General features: G+C 43.6%; 1 protein-coding gene across 4 annotated transcripts in view; it reads right to left on the bottom strand.

Annotated features, from left to right (window-relative positions):
* Positions 1 to 24407, bottom strand: part of CCDC148 (coiled-coil domain containing 148) — a 40898-nt gene that overhangs the window by 3883 nt on the left and 12608 nt on the right. For all 4 annotated transcript variants that reach the window (XM_027656350.1, XM_027656353.1, XM_027656349.1 and 1 more), the window contains 5 exons: positions 21459 to 21597; positions 19227 to 19433; positions 6093 to 6233; positions 3133 to 3251; positions 209 to 326 (listed from right to left, as the gene is read on the bottom strand). In XM_027656350.1, coding sequence (XP_027512151.1) covers positions 209 to 326; positions 3133 to 3251; positions 6093 to 6233; positions 19227 to 19433; positions 21459 to 21597 — 724 coding nt within the window. The remainder of the gene's footprint in view (positions 1 to 208; positions 327 to 3132; positions 3252 to 6092; positions 6234 to 19226; positions 19434 to 21458; positions 21598 to 24407) is intronic.

Genomic DNA, 24407 nt, shown 5'->3' with positions numbered 1-24407 from the left:
AGTGCAATTTAATGCCATAATGTTCCTGTTGTCAGAGCCACAGAGCACGCAGGATTTATAACACGACAGAATTACTGTTAGTCAGACCAGGAGGGCGTTTTAACTCGTTCATTTATTTGCTTTGGAAAGATTGTTCCTTTTCTCTCTCAGTGCTCTGACAGTGTTTGTACCCCTGTGTGTGAGCTCTCTGCAGCCCGGGCCGACCCACCTGCTGCCGGAGCATTTCCAGGCGCTTCTCTCTCTCCTCCTCTTCCCGGGCCTGGAGCAGGACCTGCTCCTTTCTCTCCAGCAGCCGCTTCTCCAGCAGCACCCGTCGGAATTGCACCCTGCCAGCACACAGAGGGAGACACTGGGCAAGGGCACTTTGAAATTTCTCTGTTGGTGTTTGTGTTGAAAACCACCCCTACGTTTTCTATATCCACCTGATGTGCAAAACACCTCAGTGCAGAATGATTTTTCATTTGAATGTATTCTCTTTTTCAGAGTTTTTTGTTTGGGTTTTTGGGAGAAGAGGGGTTTAGGCAGTTGTATTTCTGGATTTGCTTTTGGGTGGGTTTTAGTTGGTTGGTTGTTTTTTTGAACAACTTGGCTAACCTTTCAGATGTCTAGACTGCAGATTTTCTCTAGTGTGCTTTATATAGTCCTGGTACTCTTTTTTTCTCCCCCATTTTCTTTGCCAAGAAGAAATGTTCTCTCACATCTGTGTATGGCAGAAGAAATCTTTCCTGTAACCCTTTCCCTTAAAAGCAACACCTCACTCCCAATCTTGTTACTGGAAGAAGCAAGAAAACTTGAGAATTACACCCTTCTTCCAAAGGAAAAATGTGGAGGTTCACACCAGTAACTCCAGAACTTTACCATTGTCCTGCTCCCCCTTTCACAGTAGGGGCAATATGCCCAACAGCACCAGCACAAACACATTCCCTTGATGACCCTCAGGCCACTGCCAGACTCTGTTCCTCAGGGAGCTGCAGGTATTTGTTGGTACCTAACTTTCAGTCCTTATACAGGAGTTGCCAATGCCATGCTTTGCATTTCGAGAGTTATCCTTCTTTTGCCCTTCAAATCTGAACTCTCCTCTCGAGAAACTGAGATGAATGAGCTGCTTCAACTACACTAAAACATGTATTGTTATTTTCTTACTCTCCAAATTTTAGTAAGCTCAAAGGAGCTTACTATATGGCACACTTATAACTTGTGCCATAAGCTGCAAAAATCAGAATTACACCTTCAGTTCTGTTGGTGGCTAGCAAAGACCTCTGTGCCAATAATCCAATCACAATTAGCAGGACAAACAAATTTGTCCCAAGAGGGTGGCAGGAAGCTGCCTGAGGGTGCCCCAGAGAGGCTTCCAGTTTCTCACTGTAGCCACTGCAGGAGGCCAGGCAGAGGAATGCTACAGCAGTAGCCCTCAGGGGTCATTCTGTCCCGGGGGAAAAGTCTAATCTACTTTTTACATGGAGAAAATTTAATAAAAAGCAGATACTTAAAATTCTCCAAAAAATGACAAAAATTATGTTAACTGAAACCCTCTCATTCTGCTTGAGCTGACTACTTTGATACATCTTCTAAAACACTCCAGAATTATCAAACACAAAATTCAGTACTCTGGAAGCTTCTGTGCATGACCAAGAGGGAAGACTGGGGGGCACCTGGCCGGGTCTAACCAAACACTCTGTCTGGCCTGCAGCAGTTTTCCTGCACACAGGAATGTAAAGCAATGCTAAATTGAGACATTCTGTTGCTTTTCCATACCCAGTTTGAAGTGGTCCAAGTGATCCCAACTGATTGCCAAACCCCAGGCAGGCAGAGTGGGGCAGAGCAGGGCTTGGCACCACGATGCAGCGATTGCTGCTCCTGGGGAGCATCGTGTTAGCCTGAGACATTCTAAACTGAGACTAAAACTCTGCTGCACCAGGACACCACCATGCCCCAGGTGTACCTGAGGTCTGCACAATCAAATGCTTTATTTGGTACAGTAGGTCAGTTCTGGGTAACATAATGCTGAGTATTTACTGGCTTCTGATTCACAATAGCCTGAAGGGGTGATTATTTCCCCTCTGCATTCCTCAAAGAACTGTGCCATTTCCTTGTATCTTATTCTGCAACATTTATTAGCACAAGAAAGAACATTCCCAGCACTATGGCAGAGTGCAACACATAGGTTTAAAGAAAAATCACTTTTCCCTGATCAGTTCTGCTGAAAATTCTGTAATTCAAACACGTATTTCTTTTCCCATGAGCTAAAATCACTGCAGGTATGTTTAAGGAAAGGTAGAGATATATTTGTAGCATAAGGATACAAACATTTGAATTTAGCTGTCAGCCAGGTGTCCTAGCAAAATAAGACTGAAGTACTGTTTCCCACAGAATGCTTAAGACCAAGTTTAATATTCAAATGCCAATGGCACTTGAATCCTATTTTAATTGCATTTCTGGTCCACACAATTTGGTGGTTACCTCCATGTAAAAGAGACAGGCTGTGCTTTGGGGGCAGTTATAACCAGTCTGCTTTCTGGGGTTGTGTTCCTCTGGCAGAGGGATTCCCCTGTGAAATCCAGCATTTCTTCAACAGGCCATTAAAGGCCACACTGTGCAACAAAGACTTGGCAATTCAAGTGTGAGCAGGCTCAAGTCCAAAATCCCATTAAACAGGTAAAGAGCATCTACAACTAGATGAGCAGTTCAGGACTCTCTAAGATAATAATTAATATCTTTGAGGCTGTTAAGTGCTGAATGAGCTCCTTTCACTTGCCCCTCAAACAAACCAAATCTGATCAGAAATCATTTTGCAAAGTGGGAAAGTAGGTGGTCTCATTACTCAGCTACAATTAAAAAAAATCACCAAGGGAGCTGGGTTTAATGTGTACACCCTGTCATGATTCCAAGTTTAATGCTTACAAAGGTGTAAAATCTTTGATGGATATTAATTAGTTTGAAATACCAAATAAATTGCATCCAGGATACAATCATGATGCGACCTTAGTGTATAGATTGGTGTAATTGCCAAACAGGAAGAAAAAAGTTACTTATCTCAGTTTATTCTAGTTTAGAAAGCTGGAGGATCAAAACAAATTAGATTAGAAGAAGCTCCTATTAATACCACAGGTATTCACATTTAATTTCTTTTACCTTTCTCTGTCTTTAGCTGCTTGTTCAGCCATTAATTTTCTCAATTCCTCCAGACGTTGTAGATCTCTCTCCTCCTGTTCTTGCCACTTGAGCTGTTTCTCAGCCCAGTATTTTTTCAGCTAGAGTTTGAAATACAGCAAACAAATCAACACTCATTCCCAAGCCAAGGCAGTGACAATAAAGAAACCAAGAAAAGCATTAAGTCAGAAATTACAATTTTTGATCTTTTTAGAATAAAATTTCTATTTGAGAGCACTACAAGTTAACAGAAGATTTACTATGAGAGCAAGAGGGTGTGCAGCCCCCACAACAAAAGTAGTAAAATCAGACTGTGGACACTAATTTGAACATATTTTTCCACCACAGTCTGAAGACTACCACTTCCAATTGCTCCCTGCCTTCCTACTCTGCCATCAAAACCCTCAACTGTGCTGCTCAGCTGTGCTGTTCCTTGAGTTAGAGTGTCCTGGGTTGGCTCAAAGGGCTGGCTCAGGCCAGCCCAGCTCACTGTGCTGAGGTGGAGAGTCCACTGAGGAACAGGAGGCAGCACTTGAGTGTTCCTCATGTAAGTCTGGAGCTTTTCCAGAAGCTGAGTGGGAAAGAAAGGCCTCAAGGAAGACTGAAACCTGAGCAGGGAAGCTTATCTGAAAAGATGAGGGGGCTTGGATGCAAAAGGAGAAACAGGGGCTTAAAGTAGATATTGCCGAAGTGAAATACTGAATTTTTAATTTTAATGAATTCTACAGGATCCTGTTCCTAAAACCATGGCAATTCTTCAAAGACAACTGGCAGAATTTGTAGCAAGTTTGTAATTTCTGTCTTGCCATGACATACTTTGCAAATCACAAAATCATTCATAATGGAAAGATCTTTAAGACCATTGAATCAAACCATTAACCCAGCACTGCCATTATCATATAATCATGGAATATTTAGTATCTTCCTGGCATCCCATTTCACCTTTCCCTCTGGCAGTGGGAAGCCATTCCCTGTGTCCTGTCCCTCCATCCCTTGTCCCCAGTCCCTCTCCAGCTCTCCTGGAGCCCCTTAAGGCCCTGCAAGGGGCTCTCAGCTCTCCCTGGAGCCTTCTCTCCTCCAGGGGAACCCCCCCAGCTCTCCCAGCCTGGCTCCAGAGCAGAGGGGCTCCAGCCCTGGAGCATCTCTGGGGCCTTCTCTGGACTCTCTCCAGCAGCTCCACGTCCTTGTGCTGTTGCTCCCAGGGCTGGAGCAGCTCTGCAGGGGGGTCTCACCTGAGGGGGCAGAGGGGCAGGATCCCCCCTCCCTGCTGCCCACGCTGTGGGATCAGCCCAGGGCACGGGGGTGGTTTCTGGGTCATGTCCATTGTCCTCAGGGCTGCTCCACATCCATTCTCCAGCCAGCCTGTATCTGTGCCTGGAACTGCCCTGACCCATGTGCAGCACCTTGCACAGAATGATGGACTTAGTGCAGAAAAACCCTTCACTATCGTGGTTCAGAGTAAAACAGGTCTTCCAAACAGTCCTTATATTTCAATTCCCAACCTGTAAGCCAATCATTTCTTTAGACAGGCCATTTTTGACATATGAAGGTCAGGAAGCAACCTGACCTAGAACCATGTTTCTTACAGTGCTTTTATTTAATATTGTTTCAAATACTTCTATTTATGAAATAAAACTCTCACTTTTGCAATTACTCCCTTTTTGTATTCCTCATTGCCTGAAGGCTTTCTCATGAACTCTAATTAGGGATCAATGGATATTTTTTAAATTTTATGTTTAAATATACAGGAAAAATTCTGATCTGCAGTCCAATAGAGCAACTGTAGCATTGGCATTTAGAGTTAATGGCATTTCACCCTTTCCTGTGTTTGGAGTTGCTTGACATACCTTGCCTAGGTTACAAACCAGGTAGAGGGTGGTCATTTCTTTTACACTGCTCACATGTATTTTAAATATACTTCTTGCTGCCCCAGAACATTCCCCAGAAAAGCAGCTGCAGTATAAGGTTAGCAGCCCTTTTAAGGATCTAAGATGGAAGATACTCCAGTGAAACACGACTGCTGACCCCAAACAGCTGCTATTCCATCTGTGCATAGGCAGAGGATGGTTCTATATCGATATCACACACAAGAAGAGAAAAGTTTGCACAACCAGAATATTTACAGATAAAATGAATATTGCTAGTGGTTGTGTCAGCACTGCCTGCCCAAACCTCTTCCTTCCCTATGGTTTCAGAGCCACCTGCCACTACAAACACTATGTGTAAAGGCAAATACACAGGACAAGCTGGAACAAAAAGAAAAGCAGCAGCAAAGCTACTCATGACCTAAGCAGCAAACCCTCACTAAATGTCCCTCTCTGTATCTCTGGACTCAGAGCAAAAATCCTAATCAAACAACCTCCTGGATTTTTGCCACATCATTTAAGAAAAAAGGCCAACACAAACACGTGTGACACAGCTTGGTTTGCTAGAGCATTACATTCACTACAGCACATTTTGGATTTTCTGTTAAGCTGCATCCAAGCCATTTCCCAAGGGGTGAGCACACAAGTACTGGGAATACTGTCCCTTGGAGATGTGCTGGTCCCCCACCCTGCTGTCCTGCAGGCTATGAGCTGTTGGGCTCCTCTGCTGCATTGCAGCACTCAGCTGCAGCACTGGGAGCTTCCCGAGGCTGCCACACTGCTCAAAGGCACAAATCTGTGCAGTCAGACCCAGCCGTGCCCCTGTGCTGGTTTGTGACACGGCCACAGTCACACACTGACTTGGACAGGCTTTTTTTTAAAGACAGGCAATGAAGTAATACAACTGGTGTGTCAGAGCAGGCAGCTTTAGAGCTAAAATGGACTGGAGCAAGACCCAACTGACCATTTGCCCTTCTCTATATCAATACTTAACACAAGTGGTATGAAATCAGTTAAAGATTATAGGAGCAATTGTACACATTAACATATGCAAAAATGTATAAAAGTTTCTCATACTTTCTCTTTCTCCTGAGCTCTACGAGTGGTTTCCTGTTCTCTCTGTAGCCTTTTTTTCTCATCTTCCTTCTCTTTTCTTCTGGCAGCTACAGCAGCTTCTAGTTTAGCAGCTTCTTCCTGCTGTGCTTTCCACTGTAGAACCTGGAAGAAACGGTTGAAGAGACAGTCCTGTAGCAGACTGTGTAACTCTGTGACTGTAATCCTGCCAAGCTGAGACTGGGAAGGAAACCCATGTAATCCATTTACAAAGTAAGATTTATAATCTTATCAGCAGCACAATCATTTAGCAAGCACCACCTCTCCACATGTTCATGTGCAGTTTGCTACTGACTGGCATAAGATGCAATAAAATCACACAGGAAGAGATTTTAGGTAAAATTGCTAAAACCATCTCAGTAATTCAGATCTTGAATTCCCCTTCAGCACTTAGGCTTTCAATGGCATGCGTGTTCCTTAAGGAGCCTGTGAAGGGATGGAGACCCAGAGTCCCCGAGCAGAGTCCGCTTGCAGCCCCCAGCACCAGCACTGCTGTGACAGCTCTGCACTTCCCCCAGGACAGGGCCTTCAATTCTGCCAGCTCTCACAGGGGAAACCAGCCTGGCACCCCTGCCCCCTCCCAGGGCTTGTGACCATCCTGGGGGGTCCTGCACACACAGCATCCCCCTTCCTCTGGGAAGAGAGGCAGCAGCCGCCCAGCAGAGCAGGCCAGGGCCCAGCTCCCCCCCTCCCCTCATTGCAGAGCCTGCCCTGCTTCTTAACAAAACATCCTGGAGACGGGATGGACCACCCAGCTCAACCTGCCAAAAATCCACTCCTGACATGACCCGGACAGACTGTTAGCTAAAGAAGACACCCCACCCCCGTGCCACGGGCAGTGACTCATCTCCAGCCAGCGAGGGTCCCGATTTCCTCGGTGCTGTCAGGACCACTTGTGTGCTCATCTGTTTCACACTGGTTTCAACAGGATTAATGATGTCTCCTTTTTGTTGGCTTGCCAGCTCTTTTTGTAATGGATTTGTCAAGTGCTAACGGAACTCTGCATTCCTCTAAGGAACAAGCATTGGAGCCATTTTTCAGCTGGTTTTCTACACTACAGTGAGCACTTTAATGCTAAGATATTAAAATGCTTACAATTTTTTCTACCTTTACTGCATTCCACTGGCTGTGTGCACAGACTATTAATTCTTCTGTTTTGTGCTTATGAAAGATGTTCTGTTCAGAAATCCAGAGCTCCCCATGGTCCAAGGTTCTCAGTGAGTTACATCTGAGTGATGCCGTGCTTGCCCCACTTCTTGCTAAAATACCAAGTGTACTTTGCTTTTTGCAATACACTGATCAATGATGTGACTTCTCATGGAGTGCAAGCAAAGTAATAATAAGAAAACAACCCAAAAATGAAGAGCATGCAGAAGACGGAGCCAGATGTGCCCAGTGACAGGATGGGAAACAACAGGCAGAGACTGAAACTCCTGAAATTCCATGCCATCCATCACTTCCTTCCTGAGAGGGTGGATGGACACTAGAACATTCTGGCCAGGGAGGTTATGGAGCCTCCACCCCCTGCAGAGGTTTAAACCTGGATTCGGTGGGATCCTGGGTCACCAGCTGTATCTGACCCTGCCTGGGCAGGGGGTGGCCCACGGGGGTCTGGAGAGGGCCCTCCAGCCTCAGCTGCAGCACCCGAATTAAACCTCCCTCACACTTGAAACTTGTAGCACAACAGCTGTTCAAATCCAAATCTTCATGTAGCAATTTTGCCAGCAGCCTGCTCATGCAGTTTAGCACTTTAAGAATCTAAAATAAAATGCTAAATTGTTTCAGTTACCCTTCACTTGCCACACTAATGAAGTCAAAAAGGAATGCTTTAAAAATGAGTTACAAGAACATGCAATCCTTTCTACCTGGCTTTTGAAACAGATCAAAGCAAAACCATATGCAGGAAGCTTTACAATCTAACAACAAGCAAACAGTGAATGAAATCTGCTAAAAGCATATTCAGATTGGAGCTGGGATAAGCTGCAGAAGCATTCGAAGGAGCTTTAAATGTCTGTAATAACACCACTGAGATTTTCTGAACAGAAATGCAGTAACAATCAGATTATGTAACAAAAAAATTGCTTTTTGTAAGCTTGGATTTTCCTACATCCTGCTTCACGCTCCTTTCACTCTCTCCAATACTGGATCAATGCCACTGGGCTCAGTACACGATGCAGCTTCAGTTCTCTCCACATCTGAGAACTCTTCTGATCCTTTATTGGTCTTCTCTGGATATATTAATTTACCTATTAACCAGGGATTTTTTTGACTGTTTGATAGCAGTCATTAGCACTGCAATCGTTGGCCTAGTTGAGGCCATTAAATTGGTCTCAGTGAAAGCTCCAGTTCCCTGACACTGCAGGGGAACCACTGCCTGGAAATGGATGTGGAGAACAGAGTGGGCCCAGCAGAGTCTGGGACAACAACTGACTGAAGGAATCAAACCCCAGTGAAGCAGTGAGCAGATATAGGTACTAGTTCAGTCTGAAATCATCTCAAGCCTCGTTATTAATTCATTCTGATTAGCAGTGGTTTGCTTGGCAATGCTACACCCCAATTTGGTGCCAGGCCGTGATCACCTTCCCCGGTTGTTTCCACATAGCTCTTCCATTACAGACTTTTGATTCAAGTCCAAAATCAATAATGGGGCACAATCTAGATTTTTGACAGGTTTCACACAAACAAATGAGCATAACCAAGCATCAAATCCAGAACTTCCCTCAGCTTACAAAGCACTAATCATCCAACGGGGTTCCCCAGACAGAACAGATAAGCCAGTAACTCAGGGTGTATCTCTGCTCCTACAACACTCCCTGCTCTGCCCTAAATCACTAACACACACATTCAGGGGGGAGAATCTGCTTGCTGCCTTTATCTAGTTAGGTTTTTGAATGTATGAGCCCATTGCCAATCAGAAAAATGGGTAATGAGAATGCCAAAGGAGAGTGTAACTATATCGTATTTGCTCACCATACCCAGTGTTATTATTTTCTGTAGTCAGCACATGAAATTAGTTTAGATTACCCCTGTCCCCTCCCCCATGTTTATCTAATCCATGTCTTTTCATTAAGACAAAGACAATTCACCTCCTTTAAAAATAATTCATAATTGCACCCAAAAAAAAAAAAAAAAACAAAAGGAAAAAAGAAGAAAAAAAAAAAAGAAAAAGTTGGTAAAAACCAGAAAAGCAGTATTTACAAAATATGTATAAAATGGGATTCAGTAGGTTGGCCTTATGCCATGTTTTTTCCCACATGAAGAGCGAAAGTCATATTGTATAAAATGTTCCTAAAACTGAGCTACACTGAAGTGTAAGAAATAACAAAAATTAGACATTAACCAGCTGATCCAAATGCCAGTGTATTTCACTCATTAAAGCACACTCAAACATTAAAGGCCTCCGTGCCAGAGAGCAGTTTGTGGCCTGTGCAGGGTCACATCTCTGGGGAGCCCTGTTCACAGGAGAGGTGCCCAAAGCGGTCCCTGCCCATGTGGACACAGGGTCACAAATTAGGAGCTGGACTATCTGAACTGCTGGGGAAAAAGGACAGAGTGCAACCCTCAGCTGCACCTCGGTGGCACAGAGCAGTCCCACAGTGGCAGGGGGAGCTGGTCATGTCCCAGCCCACAGCGCCTGGGGCCAGCAGGGAAGGGAGTGGAATAGTTGAGGAATCTCCTCAGCACCTCCATTCCTGAGGAATCTCCTCAGCACCCCCGTGCTTTCATCGCTGTGTTGTTCTAAGTGACCACCTGATGCTGAATTGCCAGCATTCCTACAATTGAAGCTTGCCAAGAAAGCCCACTGCATTCAGCAAGCTTTTATCTCCAGAGGGTCTGGAGAACAAAAAAACCTCCAGAACAACAATTCAGCTTGACTGCAGCAGCAATCTGGGAGCACAGACTGCACACAAAAATTAAGGTGTTCCTGATTGCATTCTTTCATTCCTATGAGTGCGAAATCAGAGGGGTAGATTTTACTGTGTCAACAGTAAATGTTTTATTTAAATATTAAAAAAATCCTAGTAGTTAAATTAATATTGAAAATACACTGAAACCTGGCTCCCCCAGTGTCTGTTCCACAAAACAGCTTACATTTTAGCAGTACAAGTACTGCCAACATTAAGTTCTGAAAGTTTTTAATTACAACTGGCATTTCAAGTACATTTCACAGTTCATGTACTATTAGAGGAGCTTTTGCCAAGTGAATTATTAAATTGCTGTGCTGAACAGAACGTGTACACACCTATTTTCAGTTCATTATTTCAATATTGCATATTACAATAACGTAAAGTACACTACAAACTAATTAAAGTAATAAATTAGTTCTTTCACTCTAACATCTGAATAGTTATATTGTATTTACCATTTACTTAATGCTACAGATACATCTCTTTTAAAGACAGAACAATTTGAGAGACTTTCCTTGGGAACTCCCATTAAATTAGCAAATGGTGTCGTAGCACCATGTAAGATTTTCTCTTTAAGCAGCACTGACTTGTATTATAAACAGACCCTGAAGCTGCCTATGGTGACACAAGAGGTGCCATCAAGCTCCTGAAAGGGGTAAACAGAAACACAGGACAGCTGGTGTGGGGAGGGTCTGCACAGCAAAGGTCACACAGGGAGCAGCACCAGCCTTTGGAAATGGAGACAAACATGCCCCAGGAACCAAAGGGACATAAAATGCCTGGGAGGAGCAGTGTCAGAAATCACTACCCAGAGCTCAGATCAGTACTCTCACAGACTACGCTGTGCCACACTGTGCCACTGGAATTCAGATTCTAAGCAAAAATTCCCCAGAATCATATGATAAAGCCAGCCCTGTCTGTCACAACTGAAGTCAGAAAAAGAAAATCCTCTGAGATGCCCACCCTGATTCTCTCTAGCTCACTCTTTCAACCTTGGAAATGACCCAATTCCAATACCCTTCCAGAATCCCCCAGGATTTCATTAATCTCTGAAACATTTCTGCTCACCTTTCCTTATTTTTATTAAGGTTTGCAGGTTTTTTCTCCTTCCAACTGTTCACAACTGATTCTAAGAATGCCCAGAGGAAAAAAAACGTAGAGGGTCCTTTCAAGAAAAATAACTTCACAAATAAAGATGCCACGTGGCAAAAGAAGTACCACAGAATTTGGCTGGTCATGGAAGCCCCTCATGGAACAGGATTCCAGCATAAGACAGAGCCAGCCTGTTCATGGTGGGGTCACAGCAACAACAGCTGCAGGTCAGGGCTGTGTGGTCACAAATGGCAAAATGGGATTATGAGATGACTAGAGACTCAAATACTAATTAAAGCAATTCAATATACATAAAAAACCCCAAGGATAAAGAAAGGAAACAAATAACATGTCTCCCCACATTTGTCCCACAGTTCCCACTGGTTATTTTGCAAAGAGGGTGGGAAATCCCAACAAGCAAGAGCCACAAAGCTCCACCTTCACAGCGGGGCCAGCACAGAGCCCCTGAGCTCAGTGTTAGATTGTGCACGTCACCTGCACCAAAATTAATGGAAGCACCAATACAATTGCTACTCTGTGGCAAAGCTCCATGTTGGGCTACTGAAAGTACCCTTGAAGCACAGAACAAGTCCAGAAGCTTTTTGGCCTGTCCAGGTAGAGCCCAAGTAGTCATTGAGAACCACAAAACAAGCTCTGGAAAGGATGAGCAGTGAATCGTAGGAGACCCTGGATCTGCTGCCTTCCCAGAGGACTGTTCAGCCTGGAGTCCTCCAGTCATCTCAGGCTTCCCTACAGCTGCTCACACTGTGCTCCTGTGGAGCTTGGGAGACAGAGGAAGCTGGTGATCAACAGAGTCCAAAAGCACATGGAGGAATGTCCACGTTCAGATAACCAGTGATCTACTCTGAGTAGACCAGCTCCAGTCCTCCCTTCCCTCCCTCCCAACCTCACTGCGTCACCACCATCTTCTCTGCTCAGTGTCTTGCTGAATATAGAATTGAGAGTCATCCCATTTATGGCAAGGCAGAGATACCTCTTCATTCTTCCAGATGGAAGCCACAAGGCACGGAGGGGGAAAAATGCCTCTCAACTGCAAATTTGGATTTCAACCACGTCAACCATGACATTTTTCCTTCACATTTTTTAAATAGGGACTGCAGCCTCAGAACAAGTTGGTGACCTAAGGAATTCTGTTTACAGAGAAAAAGGCATTTTAGAGCTATGCCTTTCTTGCATGTCCTGAGAAACAGAAATAAGCAAGGCAGATGTAAAAGGTTATTAAGTGATAAGAAATTATATGCTAAAGGGTTGCAGCATCAGCTCTTCAGTAAGGATGTTCTTCTGAGCTCAGTTCCTAACGGACACATCAGCCAATGAGGAAGATGATTTAATAAATTTGGCAAACTTTTCATTTCCCTACACAAGAGCAGGTCATTACTTTCTATCTCCTCTAGAACTGGCCAAACTGAGATCACTAGAAGATTAACATGGAAAACTCATTAAAAGGTGACTTTTATTGTCAGCAGTGCAGCCTCTTCACTTGCAATATAGTTCAGTCATTAACACTTCAGATAAAAGCAGCACATGCTGATCTGTGTCTTCTGCCTGAGCAACTCCCTGCCATTCTGACAGGGGAAAGAAAGGAAATCTTTGTAAGGAAAGGGAAAGCAAATACAGAAGAAAATAAAAGTTAAGGACCCAGTCTCCCATAGAGGAGCAAGGATTCACCCAGATAATTTCTCCCAGGGTTAATAGAAGCACATAAATTCCACTTGGGTTAATGGAATAATAAATCCCTTAGACTTAAACATTTTACAAATGAAACAGGACAATAGAAGAGTGTGTTACAAAACTAACCTTTTTTTAAGTCACTAATTATACAGAAATGTCTATCCAACAACTACTAAACTACTTTGTTTGTCCCAACAAAGCTGACATTGCCAAAGAAACTGGGACATATAGGAGACCTGCTACTGATGTGTAATTGTTTCAACTGAAAATTAAAAAAAATAGAAATACTTGCACTTCAAACCCAGTACAGACTGAAACATAAAATATTAACAGTGTTATTCCTGGAAATACAATAAGAATAGAAAGTGTATGCATATATTCCTAAATGGAAAGCTAATGAGATGGGTGCCTCAGGGTGTGAATACTAGAGCTTAGAAAAGGGGAAAAATTAAAATGCATATTAAGAACAGTTCCCTGGGGTCTGAAACATTACAGAGTGGAGGAGTTTGTCCAAACAATGTGAAAAAGTTATCATTTTTTAAATTTAGAAACTGCTTTTTTATCATATGTATCTTTTTCCTTTTCTCACGTGTCAGTAACCTCATGAACTGTCAGGCATGTTCAAAACAGCCCACGTGTCAGGGACTCACCCACTGTGGAAGGAGGCTGGAGGGAGTTCAGGTGTACAAGGGGGCTCCATATTGCACAGGATGATCAGCAGGAACCATTGCTGTTCAGAGGTTTCATTCAGAGGCTGGTGGCACCAGCCCAGAGCTGCCCTGCTGTCTGTGCTCTGTGGTGCAAGGCTTAGAATTCTGGGGGCCATCAGCTCCACAGCATTCAAAATCCATGTGAACACCTAATTTTAAATAGAAACACCCCCCCCCCCCCCCCGTGAGAGGGGGTACAGGGCAGCAGCCACACAAACAGCAGGTCAGTAGTGAGATGCTCCCTCTCCTTGGGGACAGGACCGAGCTCTCCTGTCCCAGCAAAGAACTTTATTTCTGCTACAGGGAGTGCAGCCCCTCCTAAGACCACGTAGCTGGACATCAGCATTATAAACATGACATGTCACTAACAACAAAAATTGTGATATTAGCAGGTGGTGATCTGAAGTCTCCATTAACTTTCAACTCTAAAAATCTGCCCCTTTTTCTCCAGACTGGTGATTCTTCAACCGTGAAAACTTCTGAACAGCACCTGGAATCACATCCAGACTCCACAGGGTCTTAAATGACAAGCAGCAAATGGCAAAAGCTGAGTTTCTGCCTCTGACTGGCTTGCACAAGACCTCTGAGAAGCATTAGAGCAGTATTAGAGCATTTGGCAATGGGATAATTAACAAATAATACACTCACAAGTTCGTTAATCTCAGAAGATAATCTCGTTCTGGCTGTGATTAGAAAAACAATGGATGTTCACATCCTTGATAGATTTTTGATGGGTACTCTTAAACAGCCTGTGCTCCACAGGCTACCTCTAAGAGGTAAAAAAACAAAACAGAGAAGTGGTTAAAAGTAACTGTTTTGATTGTTAACAGAACATTGTCTTCAGATGTACAAGTGTTTAAATCTGAAAAAGGGATATGAGAAAAAAGCACTGGAGCACAACCCTCAGTCGTGACCTGAAGAGGAACAAGACACTGCTTTCAGTGAGGAAACTGGGCTGGGATCAGTACTGATAAAACTTGGGATCCAATACAGGAGCATTGTCAGCTCCCTGGAGTTGACACCACATCAGATCATCTTTGCTCAAGGCTGTGTGTGAACAGTTTACTTCTCACAGCTTGTCCCTGTAGTTCCTCCCTTCTCAGCCAGCATTAGAGAACATCTTTCTGTTCTTGACAACAGGAGCGTAAGCACTTTATTAACATGTTTAAATATTATGTAGGCTTAGATATTCACACAAGCATGACCTTAAGTAGGCTGTATTCCTATTTACAACTACTTATCTGAATTTGCTATCCTTTAATATACAGTACTCTCTCTCCTAGTCCTATCTGCCACCATATGGAGGAGACTGCCTTTGATCCTCTACTACTTCTGCAAAATTTTAACGCAATTTCTCTTGCCTGAAGTGCCACTTTCCTTGCTGAAGGAGATAATGCTAAGAAAATATGTTTTGCATGAACTATCTGCTTGTCCAGCAGACCCATTCTCAAGTAATTTTGGGGACCACCAGCCAATGTTAACTAAATTTGAGAGACAAGTGTGTGTCTCAAACACACTGCAGAGCCTCCAGGCTCTGACAAGCCCAGCAGCTGGGTAGCTGAGCACACTGCAGCCCAGGCTGAGGCACCACGTGCTCCTCTGCTCAGCTGAAGTTTTGGGTGCAATGGGTTGTTCCAATGGATCTCAGAGCTGGCAGGTCAGTCCCTGGTCTCCTCCAGGCAGGGCACCCTGCAGTCCCCTGTTCCCAAAAGCTTGCAATTTATGCCCGATGGATGAAGCTCGAATTTGTGACAGTGTCCTTGGAAGGATCAACAGAAACACACACAGTGGTTTAACAAACTGCCCTGGTCAGCTCCTCTGGAGCACAGGGCTCTGGGCACTCCTGGTGCTGCCCAAACGGGCTACAGGCAAACATCAGGCATCCACTGTGAGAAGATTCAATAGGAGGTGATGGATTCAGAAATAACATCGTGTGAGAGAACACGGTGCACAGGAAAACGGGGGGCAAAGGAGGGGTGAAAGGACAAGCAAGGCAAATTTGCAGAGCCAACGTCTACAAGTGTGTCACACTTACTGTGCACGAGCTTCATCTGACCCTAAAGACACAATTCATCAATGCTGTGCCAAACTCAAATTATTAAATCCAGGTTTATTAGGTCTGGATTAAAAATGTACTGCTCAATCAGAGCTGGTTCATCTTTGGTGAATGTTAAAGTCTTAGATATTTGCTCACATCCACTTTGGAGCATTTATTAAAGCTTCCTTGTATTTTTTATGTCTAACAAATGAATGGGCCACCTCAGCAGGGAACAGACAATGCTTCTGAAAAAGAGAACTCTTCTTTTAAGTATCTCACTATCCAAATATTTATTTTTTAAAGTGTCCCTCAAAATGATCAGATTATAGTCACACCTAGTTCCCTAGATGTGATACCTGTGCAGACTTTTTTTTTACATTCAGTTTTAATACTTCAGTGTTGATCTCCTCTAGCAGTCAAAGCATTTAAATCAGTGACTTGACTATATGCTGAATAGGGAAATATTTTTTTCCCCGAGTTTACTAACACATTCTTTCCTCTAATACAGGAAAGGAAAAGGAAGGCAATCTGCAACATGCTTTACACAATTTGCAATATCCCAGTTAATTTCACCTAACACTTTTCCTTTCAAAATTAATTTATCTTAGTTTCTGCCAGGATAAGGAATGCAAGAGCTGCTCTCCCAAAATTCACAATGTGTTGCAAGAGATTTTAGCACTGAAGGGGGGATTAATCCTGGGACTCAAAACAAAGAAGAGAAGAGCTTTAAAGGCAGGCAGGCAGGCAGGCACACAGCTTTGTGCTGAGGAAGGAAAAGCCCACACTAAGCATTACACACGAGATCAAACTGCCCTTCTGTCTGCTGCTGTAGGTCTTCCCTCGTGTGCTCTTTTCAAATTGTTTTATACAAAGAGGGAAAGTACTGGATTACAAATATTTTAAGATAGATCCAATAGGAAAATAATGCTTGGAAAGCATGCAGACACCTCGACTGAATTTCTAGAGGTATCACAGCAAGTACTTCAACCCTTCAAACCCAGCTGTGAGGCAGCACCCCCTAACCCTCCGAAAAGATCACTCCTCACTTCATGCCTTACCTACTTCGTGACATGGAAAAATTTGCTTCTCTGTGTTGTTTAGAAAGAGGATTTTTACACAGAAAGAATATTTTACACAGTGTCTACTCGAGAAGCCTGACAAGGGCAGATCTCCACAGTACAAAGCACACCAAACTGAGTGACTCTTGATCACTCACCCAAGTGTAACCCCCCAGGGTTTGTTTTGTTTGCTTTCCCCTGGCAAACAGGGGTGTTAAAGATATGTACAGGAGACACATTTCCTCTCTCAGAATGCGCAGTGCATCCTCCCCAGCATCATTCTTTCACACTTTGCTTCATTCAGACGACTACCATATGGCCCTTGTGATTTATTTCACCTGAGCCTCTTGAGTTGTTCCAAAATTCCTCCTTAGAGACTCTGATTTCTGTTAAGGACACACAGTGATCTTCTGTGAGGTGGAATATGGAATAAGAGATTGAAAGTCCTTTCCCCAAGTAAAAACTGCTATAAATAATAATTTAACTTCTCTGCTGCTTTACTTTTTAATTGTTATCACCTGCTGTCAGTCACAAGGCCTAGAGTCTCACCAATGGCATAGTGCAATGGCTCCTAGTGCATTTAAACCAGCTTTAAATCATGTATTCTTTATTCAGTCTGCTGCACCTTTGGTTGGTTGTTGACAGAGGAAAAGAACTATATAGAAGTTAGGTATATCATGTGGTTATTGCAGTAATTAAAGCCGTGCACAGCCTGCCAGGTATTACAGATCTCACAGTGCAGGTGCCATCGCTTCCTTTACAGATGATGTCAATAGGCACAGAAATGCTGTGGCTTTCTCTGAAACCTGCTGCTGTAATAAGGAGAGCTCTGTCCCTCTCAGTCAGATACAACCTTCTCACAAGCATACTTAGAGTTTGCTCACAGCTAAATCATTACAGCAACTCCACGGCCCCTGTGGCAAAGTGACACGAGTAAGATTCCTTTATGCTAAACTTGTGAAACCAAAATGTTAAGTCAATCAATGGCCAAAGGGAAAAGGTGGGAGAACAGCCCTAATCCCTGATTTCCAGCTCCACACTCACTCAGAGACAGATTCCCTTTTCAGCCATGTTAGGATCCCTGTCAGGGTTTTATCCATGTAAATTGGCTCACTGGACTGAGATCTCCCTTTTGCCTGACAGCTCCCAGCAGCCACTTTCCGTGTCCAACACTCTGTAGTTGCACAGTCCAGAAGTGCAGAAAGACAAGTCTGTAAAATGAACTATAACTGGGCAAACAAGGAGTTTTCAAACACATCTCCCCATCAAACTCAAAGAGGACCCTCAGCTATGTTCAGAATCATTCCTCTGAAAACCAGTGAGCTCCTCACCCAGTCTCAGCTTCCGTCCCTCAGCCCTCTGAGCTGTGGAGCTGATCAAAACAAGGTCACAATGATATCCTCCTTTAATGAAAAATATGTTCCTTTTTCATTCCTCTTTTCTGGGGAACAGGTGAGCTGTTTTTGTTCAAACGTTCGACATTTTAACAAAGACCCCTTTGAAGGCCACCCTTGAACAGTGTAGGCCTAATAGGTTTAAGTTTCAAACAGGTCCAGGTTTCCAAACTGGAAACAGGAGGTCAGAATCCAAAAAACTTTAAGACAATGTTCAATGCATCTGTGAGAATTTCAAGATGCGTGGAAACAACATAAGTATTCCAGCACATGCTTGTCACTTCTTGCAGGGAAGAAAAATAGAAGAAACAAGGGAAGAAAAAGTGACTCAAATTCACAGTTCAGGAATAAATGGCCTTTCCATCTCTGATTGTGCAGGTAGGAGACACACAGGCATTCCAGAAAGGAAGGCCTAGGTAAAAAAACACCAAACACCCCCCAGCTCCAGAGAACCACTCCTTACTGCACGTGGCTCCAGGGAAGGCTGCCACAGGAGCCAGGGGACTCCTCATGGAGTCAAGCCCAGACAGTTTCTAACCCTAAACTGTTTAGAGTCAAACCTTCCTACACCAGACAGCTCTAGAACAGGAGACAGAAGGGCTTTTGTGTTACTACTAAGTGAAAAACTAGCATCAACATCAAAATTCTTCCTCACAGCACAGGTTTTCCTGTGCTTTCCTCTTGTAGAAAACCTAATTTAAGTGTTTAGTGTTTCACTGTAAAGTGAGGGCTCAGCAGAGAGAATGTTGGTAAAGTGAGAATAACACACCGTGCCTGCTCTCAGATGTTCATTTCTGTGCAAGTTAAAAATCACAGAGAACAGCTTAAACAAATCTTAACATGCCTCTCATGCCCAGAAATGGGATTCCTCCTACAAACGCCTTAGGCATGAACATCACAACACCTTCCTCTTGTACCCAGGCCCCTCCCATTTTATTTTACTCTCTTACCAAAAACACCCAGGTATTTTCATCTTTTTTTCACCTCTCAACACAGTAAATTCACAATATTGTGAAGCTTCCATAGCAACAGCAAACAAGTTACAGGATCTGTTGTTTCAGGTCTTAGAAAGTATTCTTAAAAATAAACAGAAGAGTATACAGATACTCATTATTTCTCTGAAAAGAAACTAGTGTTAATCTAAAAACTTCATTTTGAATTTCTCAGTGAGAAACAGATTTGTGGTGGGTTTATAACCGAACATACCTTTGCTTTCAGCTCAGCACAGATCTCCAGTTGCTTTTGCCTGGAGTCAGCCAGCACCACTTCTGCCTCATGAGCAGCAGCAGCTTCAGCAGCAGTTGCCACTGCCCTAAGGACAAAGGCTTTCCTAGCCTGAGCCCAGCTCAGCAGCAGGGCTCTGCGCTGATTCCTGACGGAATGGCAGTGATCCCAGGCTTTCTCATGAGCAACCTGAGAGAGGAAAGCATTTCAGAAGGGTTTAAAAACTATGCATTAATAATAAAAAGTTATTCTAGATATTTTTACAAACCTTGAGAATACTTAAATTAATTATATTATCACCAATAATCCCCAATGCAGGGCCAGTGCACTCTGCCAGGGATGTTCCAGGTGTCCAGGGCAGTGACCCCTCTCCAGCCTTGCCCTCTCTGCCTGCACCATGTACCACTCCAGCATCCTGTTGGCCCACTGCTCTTTGCTGAACTGCACCTTTGCAATAGGAATGCCCTGAGGGACATAAAATACAATGTCCTTCCACTACATCTCCAGAGATACTGAGTACTTCCAGTAAGATAAGGCTTTTCTTAGCAAATTGTGATCTACAGAGAAACAGGACACTGAAACAGCTGTACAAAAGCAGTACAGGTGAGATTCAGCTTCACTTCTTTCCTAAAAGGGAATTTGGAAATAGAATTTTAGCTTGCCAAGCAGCACAGTGCCACCATCAGCATCACCACCTCGCAAAAATGGGGAGTGTTTAATCCAAAATACACCCTCTTTGGCCTAACTCAGCGACGTTCCCAAGGACATTCAGGCTTCAAGACTTTGACAGAGGTAGTAGCAGGTAAGGCTGCATAGATTGAGGCCATTGAGTCCTGAGCCTGTCTTATATCCCCTAAAATACAAGTTACAGGGATGAAGGAGATTCTAGAGATGGCTGTTTGCTCACAGGTGTCCAGGAGACCATTCCAGAGGCTGATTTCCAGAATTCTGGCAGGGGGTGCTGACTGTGCCTGGCTCACAGATATTCCCATCAGCTTGTGGCTGGATGAAGATGGCCCTGGATGTTCCCTTCGGTCAAACACATGAGGCTACCACCTCATCAGCTCCCTCTGTCAGGGCTGCTGCCCCAGACCCACAAACTGCCAAAGCTGAGACAAAAGGCATGGGATGGAGAGTTTGCTCAGCCAAAAACAGGCCTCTCCAACGAGCTCTGACAGGATCAGGCACTGGGAGCTTGTCCACTGACCACCGTGCATGGAGGGGAGGAGGCCTGGAAGGCTCTCAGGCTGATATTCCAATGTTACACACACACTTTAAGGACAGATTCTTAGCACTGTTTTAGCATTTCCATATTTGTCATGCTAATACACATACTAAAAGATATCAGCTCAATGCAGAGTTAGATTTTTAAATTTAGCATTCTTAAATTTTAAATGAACCTTCAAAGAATTAGAACCAATAATAGTGTCTGTGCTTAAAATACATCTCCATTGGCCAAAGCATGTGACTATTCATCTCAGTTCTCCAAGGCAAAAGGTCCAAAATCCATAAGAACTTTATTTTTAGTGAAACTCAGGCTAATTATCAGTATCACCTCACTGTCACTCCTTTGCACTAGACACTCCTCAAACACAGGGAAGTAGATGGTCTAAAAATACAGCCAGAGATAAAAAAAGCCTTCTACTTTCCTTATGAGTTCCTGAAGTGTTCTGGCCTTGAAATGGGTTTCGCTATTAGTGCTGTGTGCTTATTCACTGTGGAGTATAAGAGGAATCAGCAATCAATTTGAAAGGCATTATACATATAAAAATAGCCTCTACCTGAGAGCAGGAGATAACTTTTCACTCTTCTTCCTATATATGTGCCACAGAACAATTAAAATAACTATTACTAGACAGTGCAACAAGGCTCTACATCCTCATGAAAAATAAAAACACCAAGAGAAGCAGAGGAGCATGACATGGCTATAAAACAGCACAGCAAAAGCAGTGCTAACAAATTATTTTGTGAATTTGGCTGTAAGAGTGTGTGGAACTATAAAATCTCCCCAGGGTTTGTTTTGAAGAGGCAGTAGGTTTAAAGGTCCTGCATTTTGAAAACAGGGACATCTCTTCTTTACGATGCAGAATAAAATTTTTAATTAAGAAATTTTAAAACAAAAAAACTTTGATAAACATTCTTTAATACAACTGCTCACTACATAGTTTATGTAAGAATTTGTATAACTGAACGAATATTGAAGCCAACACTGACCAGCTCATGCCAGGATTTGTGGGGAAGGTATCTCTGCAGCATATCCAGGTACAAAGTCCTCCTCCTCTGAAGATCACTTGGATACTGATTGATAACAGCCTGGAAAACCCACTGATCTTCTTCCTTCCAGTCACTGTTCCTATAGGAATGTAAAACAATCCACCCCAGTACAACTTAACCACTGAAAAGGAGGAGTTCAGTTCTGGGTTATCTTTACGGCCCCAGCTTTCAGTGGGCTCACAGTCCTGATGCTGTAAGCTGGATGTTGGGTCAGAGCTGAGCCTGTTTCATTTAATGAAACAAAGCAAACATAGAATGCTTTGCTAATGTGACCATTTATTGTGCCATCATTCAAGCTAACCTGGCTGTTTACTGACACTGTGTTTCTCCAACATGCCCCCTTAGTGGAGAGTCAGTCAACCCACATGGGAAAATACAGGGTGAAAAAGAAAGAAGATGATCAGACTCTACCAACGAGCACTGAATACATGATCAAAATGGAATGAATGAAGTGACAATCCCTGCATGCAGCTACAAGAGGAGCTAGTTTAAAACCAAACTCCTAACAGCCATAAACTCCTCAGCAAAGCATTTTTTAGAATAGCAGTTGTACCAATCAGCTTGCATTCATCTATCTCTGAAAATCAGAGTAGCAAGTAACGTCCAGCTAAAACAGAGTACCACGGGCTTGGACTCAGTAGCTCAGATTTTACCCTCAATCTGAACTCTTGGCCCCCAAGGGATTAATGTCAGGCTGTCACTGTCAGCATTAACATCCAAGCAGCAACACTGACTCAGACCAAAAGGTCTCTCTAGCCCAGTGACCTGGTTTCAGAAGTGACTAAGAGCCTAGGGATAATTAAAAGATGGCAATCGTGAGATTCTGTAACCCCCACCTCGAATTCCTGCCACCTCCAGCTGCTGCAGTTCCTGCACTGCCTGAGCCAGCAGCAGTGCCTCAGTATTCCATACACTGCATCCAGGAAGGCATTGGAACAGCCTTACCCTTATGCAGGCAGAAAAAAGCAGAAAAAACAGGTACTTCAGAAAGGGGATTTTTGTGAGCTGCTGATACGTAATTAATATTAAACTAGACTTCCTTATGTGATCCAGCATTATCTCTGAGGAGAAAACAGTGAACATTAGTATTAAGAAACAATTCTGTGTAACCCAGTTTAACACAACTTTTCTGTAACACATTGCACAGTAAACCTGCAGTGCATTGTCCCCACTGCACAGCACTGGGGACAGTGAGGGGACACAGCAGGGAACATCCCTACACCTGTCAGCTTTATAAAGGGAGAGCTTCACCTGCAGACATGTCTCAAGAACACAAAAACACAATATCCCATTTCCACAAGCCATTTCACCTAACAACAAACCCTTTCTGGTAAGTTTGGTGACAAGCTTACATGAGATAGGAAAATAAGTGAAAGCTTTCTCTTCTTATTAACTGTGTGAAATATCCAACAATCTATTTCTAGGACCCAGGAGTTTGCTATTAAACCCAGTCCTCTTGAAAAGGAGGCAGCCTTGAAATGGGAGAACAAAGATGCAGCTCCTGTAAAAAGTTTATCTTCAGTGACAGGCAACAACCAAGCAAAGGCTGGAGACAAGGTAACCAGTGGAACCACACCAGGCAAAGCAGAACTGCAATGAAAGTGTTTCTGTACAGGTGCCTGCTGAATCTTCCAGACAGACACTGAATATAAATGTCTCAGCTGGGTGGTTTCATACCCTAAGCCTAAAGCAGAAATAGTACCCCAGAAGGGAAATGGGCCTAAGGAATCCTACCAAGAGGGACCGGTGCTGTAACAGCCCATGACTCCCCACTGCAGGCCTGGAGCAGCAGAGACAGCCCCTGAGCTTGGTCACAGAGGTGGCACAGGAAGGATGGGCTGTTTCTGCAGCATTTACTGCCTCTAAGAGAAATGTCTTGCAGTTGATCCTCAGAAATCAATGGTTTAAACTCCTCCCTCTTCTTTAGAGGGAGCTTTTCTATGAAATCAGATCATTTATTAATTTTAGAATGTGTGTTATAATTTGGTATTCTGAGGCATAGGATTTCTGAAGAATAACTTTAATGAGCAAATTAATTATTCTTTGCTATGATTTAAATCTCTTTCACTGCAACTGCTCCTACTGATCTGAGCTGAGTACAAAAATATTTTTTGAGATAACACCTATAATCCTTGTCTTTCCAGCCCCAATATTTTCTTCATTTGTGTATTAGAAGAATCACCATATAACCCTGGCAGCCTTCACTCAGAGGGACTACCAGCCACTATAAGGGGGAGAAGTTAAGGCTTGTGGAAGATCCTCTGGGGAGCAAATCAGCTGGAGCTGCAGCTACAAGTAGTTTATTGTAAGTAGGGACAAACTGACTGCCAATGCCTTGGTTTGTCAGCTGTGCCAAAATTTGTCAGCTGTGCTGAGATTTTGTCAGCTGCTCATAGACAAATAGGACCAAAAAAAAAAAAAAATCAGGCTGACCCAGCCCAGCTCATTCCCAACACCGAACGCACGGGGAATGTCAACATCCTGCGGAGGGAACCCGAGACGGCGCCTCAGCGACACTGCCGTGACATTCCACAGAGGAACAGCTCACCTACAACACCTCTGGAAACTCCAACACACTTGACAGGAAGAGTTAAGGTAATATCAGGTTTCTGCAGTGTCCAGATATCGACGAACGTTTGCCAGGCTGAAAGCATGACCCAAATTTGAAATGCAGCGCTGGCTGTCCCTGCGTGCAGCATTGTACCAGAGCACAGCACAGGCTGGGCTTTGTTTTGGAGCTGAAACACAGCAATTGTCTTCTCTGCAACAGCCCCGAGGCAGCTGCTTCCTTTGAAACAGATTTACCCAGCATTAATCCCTGGCTTTACACGTCCCAAAGAATACAAACAGCTCCGAGGGGAAGCTCCCCTGTCCCCTGTAATCCCCACA

This window comes from Corapipo altera, unplaced genomic scaffold (assembly GCF_003945725.1).
Source record: "Corapipo altera isolate COAL_440 unplaced genomic scaffold, ASM394572v1 68, whole genome shotgun sequence".
Classification (NCBI taxonomy): domain Eukaryota; kingdom Metazoa; phylum Chordata; class Aves; order Passeriformes; family Pipridae; genus Corapipo; species Corapipo altera.
The sequence above is the reverse complement of the archived record's forward strand: the minus strand, read 5'-3'. Positions and strand labels throughout refer to the sequence as shown.